Genomic DNA, 7,380 nt, shown 5'->3' on the forward strand with positions numbered 1-7,380 from the left:
CCGTGTTCGTGATGACTATCACATGTCCGACGACGGATCGGAGGGCATTGTTTGCCCAAAGGCAAGAGGCGGCTCGGAAAGATGTCGAGCGTGCATTCGGAGTCCTCCAAGCACGGTGGGCTATCGTGAAGGGAGCGGCCCGTGGTTGGCAGCGGTCACTAGTCGCCGACATCATGTATGCATGTATCATAATCCATAACATGATCGTTGAGGACGAGGAAGATAATATCACTTTGTGGAGCGACGATCCACTCGCCAGCACTAGGAGTGACTACGTTGTCACCGACCCGCCCGTGCAGGGCCTTCCTCCCGACATCCGCAATGTCATGGCCCGGTCAGCTGCGATGCGCCAAGAGGAACAACACACTCGCCTCCAAGCCGATCTAATCGAAGAGATTTGGACTCACACCAGCGTTTTCCAGCATTGACGTTGTGTTTTTTATCGTTTTTATTTTGTATTTTAAAATTTCTATGTTGTAATTTTCAATCTTCGATCGAAATTAACTTTTCCGTGTTATAAATTTCCGCCGTTTTTTATTTTACGTTTAAAATAGGTTGAAGTTGTGAATAGTGTCATTTATTAGTTGCGGCACGGGTTGTGGTCTGCAGGGTTAGAGCAGTTGGGGTCTGGGCCGCAACTGTAGAGGAATGATGACGTGGAGGGGACTTGGGGCCTGAAACCGGGCCGGGGTTATTGATGCCCTTATAGTCCAATACGACCATGGGTGGGATGATGTCCCCTTATATGTACAATTGGATGGGACAGATGGGTGGTATGGGTGGTATGATGCCCAGGGCAGCCGGGATGGGGGCATGACCCCAAATATGATGATGCCGGGGATGGGGATGGGGGGCATGACCCCAAATATGATGATGCCGGGGATGATGCCGGGGATGATGGCGGGGATGATGCCGGGGATGATGCATGTGGGAGGGGGTGGCAGGGGTCCTGAACCACTAGCGGACGATGTCTATCGACCGGTTGTGGATATGCAGTCTACTGATACCCCTTCCACTTATGTTCCGGATACTCAGTTCACCGGCATAGACACTTTCTCTTTTGAGGAGTTGGGGATATCTCCAGTCAGGCAGACGCCCGATGATATGAGCGGGGGCAGGGGGAAGGGACGTGGCAAGGGCAAGGGGAAAGCCCCAGGGTCTTCCTCACGAACGGTGGCAGAGGAGGAGGATGAGGAGACGGGAAAGAGGACGATCTGGAGCCAGTGGGAAAACGTCGCGCTTGCGAAGGCTTGGATTGCAATTGTCGAGGATCCCTATGTCGGTGCCAACCAGCATATTGACAGACTGTGGCATCGGATCGCTGAAGCCTACCACACACACAAACCGGCTGGGGCGAAGCGTCGCCTTCCCGAACAGTGCCGGAAACAGTGGGAGCGGTTGAGGCCTAAGCTTAGTCGATTTGCTGGCCTCTACCAAAACAACCTCCGCCAGGCAAGCAGCGGTATGTCCGAGGAGGATGTCCGGAACCGTGCCTTTGCTCAGTACCCTGACAAAGCCTTGAAATTCAAACAATTCGACCAGTGGGAGGCCTTTCTCGTGGTGAAGGATTCCCCAAAGTTTTGTGGGGAGTCGAATCGGGCTGGGCGAAGCGGACGAAGATCAACGCTTCCGGTGAATACAACAGCAGTGCTGGTTCGCACGAGCTCCCGGAAGCCGACGAAGTGTCCCCGCTACCGCAATCAGACTCTCGCCGTCGTCGTCGCCCGGTTGGGCAAAAGGCTGCGCAGCGGAGGGCTAGGGGAACCAGCGGCGGTAGCGGGTCGTTCGAGGTCGAATCGGAGGCCCCTGCTCCCCAAGAAGATATCGACTGCCTCGCCCGCGCGCAGTTAACGACAAGCTTGGTCCGAACCATGCATAGGTGGCATAGCACGACCGATCAGCTGTACAAGAGGATGCTGAAGGATGTCATCGATGGATGTCGGCGCGATTTGGGGATGCCCCCCATTGGAGATGATGGCCCCGAGATTAGCGGAGGGGACGATGGGGGCGGCACGGGCGACGGGGGCGGCACGGGCGACGAGGACAGCGCGGAGTGAGCCGGGGATGTTGAATTATGTATTTTTCTTTTTTTTGAATGACTATGTATTTTGCTTTTTTCTAACTATGTGTTTTTTATGTTTTATGAATATGTATTTTTGCCCGTATTTTGCTTTCCCGTATTCCGTGTCAAAATTATATTTCCGTTTTTACGTAATTAAATTATTGTGATTTTTTTATTGCAGGATGTCCTAGTGGGAAGGGCGGACATAGGAGGGGATGTCCTAGTGACGTGGCAGTGGGATGAGAAGTCCTAGTGACGTGGCAGAAGGTGTTTTTGGGATATCCTAGTGGATATCCGCCCACTGGAGATGCTCTTACTATTATCTCAGTCCGGCCAAAATTTTTGAGTGAACCATTTTTGACAGCGCTATTAATACCGGCGACCGGCCAGCGTGGGAGAGAGAGTCCAAGTAGCGGCTAAGCAAAGCCAATTCCATAAATACATGTCACTATTTGTCGGTCTCTCTTCTCTCTTCTCTCTTCTCTCTTCTCTCTTCTCTCTCATGTGGTTTGGAAGGAAACATGATGGGACCTTTTGCAATACAACTTTGGTCTTTGGCACAATAAGCAGCTAATTATATGCTGCACTTTCCGGTAATTTTAAAAAGGTACATGAGAGAGACGCAATAGATTTATATTTTTAGCCTCAAAATGTTGCTTTTACACATACGTAAGGAGTATCACATGAGAGAGTGATGGACAAATTTCTGTCTCTTTCACATTTAAATAACCTTTGATGGGGTTGGAGAAATTACATTATCAAACCCTTGTGAACTCCAACAAATTAATACCCCACCACGAACAACACAACACTATTATGCTGGAGTAGTACTTATTAGATTGAATCACTACAAAAATTTCACATGAATCCTAGTTTGCATTATGCTTGTCTTTTGAGCAGTCAACTCGGACATTACCTAAACACATAGTAATAAACACACTCATAACAGAGAACCCTTAATTACCTAAACACACTCAAAACATAGAATCCTTAATTAGCTGAAAAAGAAGAATTAATAGAAGAAATAAAGAAGGAGCAGTACAACTACAACTGCCAAAGCTCAGGGGTTCCTTGGAGTAGCATTAAAGACTAGTGCAATATTTCCCCCATCCTTCTTCTCCACTGCTACATTGCCCATATTTCTCCCACCATCCACAAACTAACCTCCTCCTTCATTTCAATGGAGTACTAGATTTTTATACCCCAAAAAGCTGTGCACAGTTTTCTCTCAAGAAAAAGAGGAAAAATGGGGCATCTTCTCCACGTGATTTTCATCATCATTGTTTTCTTCCTCATCTCTTTTCACACCCTCATCTCAATCGATTACACCAATCATGGCGTCAACAAAAGCTATGTTAATCAAGACTCTAAAAGGGTCTTTCTGTTCGAGAAATTCAGAGTCTTGCTTGGGCTCAACTCCAGAAGAAATGGCGACTTGTCTCATTTCTCTGCCTCTCCGGCGCCGGCTCCAGGCCCCGGCATTGCTCCTGGAGGCGCTCCGGCTCCTTCTCCGGTGGCGCAGAGGCGTGCGCACGCACCTCTGCGCCACCACCACCCGCTCCCGCAGGCGCACAAGGTGCAGAAGGAGGAGCGAGGGAGAGGGAAAAGAGTGATGACTGCGGTGCTGGCATCAGTCGGCGTTACCTCGGCGCTTTGCGCGGCGGCGATGTTTTTCGGCTGCCGGAAATTCAAGAAACGGCGGAGGAAACAGAGGAGGAGAGGCTTGTCCAAGTTTGTGAGCTCAGTGAAGAAGGTAACATCCGATCCCGGCCCAGGCCCTGATCTTTTCTACCTCAATTCGCTGGAATCTGCTTTAGAGCCTGAGAAATGCTGTCTGAAACTGAGCTCCACCACCGAAAAAATCTGCTCTGGCGATAATTCATTTGATGGTAGAGAAGTGAACGTCACAGATTCGGAGATGGAGAGTGGGGGGTTTTCGTCGTGTGGAGAGATTACTACTGTGCATGAGATTTCAGAGTGTGTGAATAAGGGTTCTAATTCTTCCTTGGGCGAGGGAATTTTTCTCAAATTTGATGATAAAATTGAGGCAAATTCAGATGATGATAATGAATCTTTCCATTCGTTTAGTGATTCGCAAACGAGGCTTTCCAATGCCTCAGTTTCCAGCGTAGGCGAAGCTTCTGAAAATATGCCGCACGAAGAGATTAAGCAAACGCATTCTTCTATTTGTACAGCTGCCTCAAATATTCCACCACCACCACCTCCACCTCCACCTCCATCTCCTCCACTGCCGACTCAGGAATCCAAGTCTCTTAGCTCATCCACATTGCTAAGCAGGTCACCGGTGCCATCCTCTGCTCCTCCTCCTCCTCCACCACCGCCATGTCCACCTCCAATTTCTAACGGCAATGGTAACACACCGCCACCACCGCCTTCTTCTTCACTGGGCACGCAACAAGTGCCGTTGGGAAAAGACGGGTGTCCGCTGCCAAAGCTGAAGCCACTCCACTGGGACAAAGTGAGGGCCGCCCCAAATCGCTCCACGGTTTGGGATAAGCTCCGGTCGAGTTCATTCGAGTAAGACATTATTATCATTACCATTAACTCAATCACATGATTTATTATGTTGTTGTTGATGATAAACTTGCTTATTATGTTGCAGATTTGATGAGGAAATGATGGAATCACTCTTCGGTTACAACCTCCAAAATTCGATGAAGATCGAGGAGGCAAAGAGCAAAACTCCATCTCCTAGCAAGCACGTGCTGGAGCCCAAGAGACTGCACAACATCACCATACTTTCCAAGGCCTTGAACGTCACCGCAGAGCAAGTCTGCGGCGCATTAATCCGAGGTATCTTGATGCCATTCCTCTTGCGAAGTCTGTCCTAGTTTGGTGATTGATTGTGTGAATTGATCTGCAACAGGGGAAGGCTTGTCCCTGCAAGATTTGGAAGCACTCTCAAAGATGGTGCCGACAAAGGAAGAGGAGGCAAAGCTCGCAAACTACAAAGGCGACATACTCGAATTGGGGTCCGCGGAGAAGCTGGTCAAGGCAATGATCCAGATACCCTTCGCGTTCGCAAGAATCGAAGCAATGCTCTACAGGGAAACCTTCGAGGACGAAGTTCTCTATCTCAAGAAATCATTCTCAATCCTCGAGGTCACATTACATCACATTTCAAAATTCAAACTAGCTAATTATCAATTGAAGCATGATAGATCTGTTGGTTGGCTGGTAGCAGGAAGCATGCAAGGAGCTGAGGTCGAGCCGCCTCTTCCTGAAGCTCCTTGAAGCAGTGCTGAAGACAGGGAACAGGATGAACATCGGGACGATAAGGGGAGGCGCAAAGGCGTTCAAGCTGGACGCGCTCCTGAAGCTGTCCGACGTGAAGGGGACTGATGGGAAGACGAGCCTCCTCCATTTCGTGGTCCAGGAGATCATCCGGTCAGAGGGGATACGCGTGTCCGACAGCATCATGGGCAAGATCCAGCAGAGGGGCAAGAACGAGGACAAGGAGGTGAGCTACAGGAGGATGGGGCTGGACCTTGTGTCCGGCTTGACCACCGAGCTTTGCAACGCGAAGAAAACGGCCACAATTGATCTGGACGTGCTTGCAAGCTCGGTGGCGAATCTAACGGAGGGGATGCGAGGGATGCAGGGGCTGGTGGGGAAGGAGATGAAGGGGGGGTTTGTGAGCTCGATGAGGGCGTTCCTTGAAGAAGGGGAGAGGAAGCTGAGGGAGCTGCAGGGGGATGAGGACAGAGTGCTGCTGCATGTCAGGGAGATTACGGAGTATTTTCATGGAGATGTGAGCAAGGATGAGTCCAATCCGCTCAGGATTTTCGTGATCGTGAGGGATTTCTTGAGCATGTTGGATAATGTATGCAAGGAGCTGAGGAGCTTTAAGGCGCCGCCGCGCTGTCCCAATCCCTTCCGATAGGCTAGGATTTTGCATTGCTGTTTGGTTTGGTTTGTTTATGGCGTTGGCGTTGGCGTTGGCGTTGGCGTTGATTTCTTGGATCCAATATTTGAATTCTCATATAACTCTCTAATCACAAGTACAGATTTTTTTCTCTCTCCCTGTAGCTGTGTAAATTGCTCGAGAGATCAGCAAAAGCTAACCAGATTTTTATGTTGTTTTCTGTAACTTGGGATAACTATGCTTCGATTCTTCGCAATATTCATCATTATATGACATGATTAATGTATGGTGGTGTTCGGTGTCCAATATAAAATAATACAAAAATACAATCTACAATTGAGTTGTGAGCTTATTTTAGTCATAAGGGGTTAGCTATGACCAATTATCTCATGATTATTCATCTAGGATTGAGTTATGGGGTTGAATCTCATGAACCAAACATACAACAAATTTAATCTCGGATACAATCTTGCAAACCGAACACCCCCTATGAGTATTGCGAACTAGATTTATACATTATATGGAATCATTTTTATGTGTTTTTGGGACCCTTGCTACTTGTCTTTGCTTAAAAAATAGTAAGAGGCATCCTCATGAACGGAATGTTGGAAAAATTGAACCCAAATCATGCCCCCTAGGCCTTATTAGAGAAGTATATAGCATAGTTTTAATATTTAATAAATGGAGTAGTACTATTGAACACCGAGCAACATGATTGGCGTGATGGTCTAGCATCTGTCCTTTAAGCATGTGCCTATTGGAACTAAAAAAAATACTACCTCCGTTTCACCGAACATGATTTATTATTATTTTTTATTTCAATCAAGATGGCCTATCACTAAAAATAGAAATATATTTATCTCTACATTATTTCTTTTCTTATTTTACCCTTTCCATTTCTCTCACAAACTAAAGTTATATAAATTCTTGTGTTGCTTAAAAAAAGGTCATCATTCTTAAAATGGAGGTAGTAAACCGTATTTAATATTGAATGAAAGTATAAATCAAAATTTTGACTTTCAAGAACGTGTGAGGTGGTAATGGTATTGGTTTTAGATACGTCATCCTATATAGTTCCACAACATAGGCAGGATATCAATTCTGTGTTCATTCTAGTGATACCGACATAGGCATGTAATTATTCACTGCATAACTATATTAAATGTCACAGCTGTAGCATAATTCACCTTCATATTTTATTTTTGTTTTCCTCACATTTGATGATAGAATCTTTAAATTTTATCTAGCGGCAGTTGTGTGCGATCACGCCTTTCTACATTATTTGAGTGAATTTTCATTTTACATCAAACGTGTGTCCGGTACATCCATAATTTAATTTCCGTCTTTTAACACACGAGACGAGTAGCAGCCGACATATTTGGTGGTTTGATTTTAAATGGGTGATTTTCGTATCCAATTTTTTTTGTTTTTT

General features: G+C 46.8%; 1 protein-coding gene across 1 annotated transcript; it reads left to right on the plus strand.

The window, feature by feature from the left end:
* Nucleotides 1–2,989: 2,989 nt before the first annotated feature.
* LOC121791953 (formin-like protein 11) lies at nt 2,990–6,107 on the plus strand. The gene is made up of 4 exons (XM_042189752.1): nt 2,990–4,600; nt 4,686–4,876; nt 4,950–5,185; nt 5,268–6,107. The coding sequence occupies exons 1-4, from the start codon at nt 3,309–3,311 to the stop codon at nt 5,964–5,966; spliced, it is 2,418 nt and encodes an 805-aa protein (XP_042045686.1). The 5' UTR covers nt 2,990–3,308; the 3' UTR covers nt 5,967–6,107.
* The last annotated feature ends 1,273 nt before the right edge of the window (nt 6,108–7,380 follow it).

This window comes from Salvia splendens, unplaced genomic scaffold, assembly GCF_004379255.2.
Source record: "Salvia splendens isolate huo1 unplaced genomic scaffold, SspV2 ctg977, whole genome shotgun sequence".
Taxonomy (NCBI): domain Eukaryota; kingdom Viridiplantae; phylum Streptophyta; class Magnoliopsida; order Lamiales; family Lamiaceae; genus Salvia; species Salvia splendens.

Excerpts from the sequence above, each read along its gene's own strand:
- LOC121791953 (XM_042189752.1), top strand. The coding sequence starts at position 3,309 with ATGGGGCATCTTCTCCACGTGATTTTCATCATCATTGTTTTCTTCCTC. Across the intron at positions 4,877-4,949 it reads CTGCGGCGCATTAATCCGAG|GGGAAGGCTTGTCCCTGCAA; the intron begins GTATCTTGATGC and ends GATCTGCAACAG. Across the intron at positions 5,186-5,267 it reads AATCATTCTCAATCCTCGAG|GAAGCATGCAAGGAGCTGAG; the intron begins GTCACATTACAT and ends GGCTGGTAGCAG.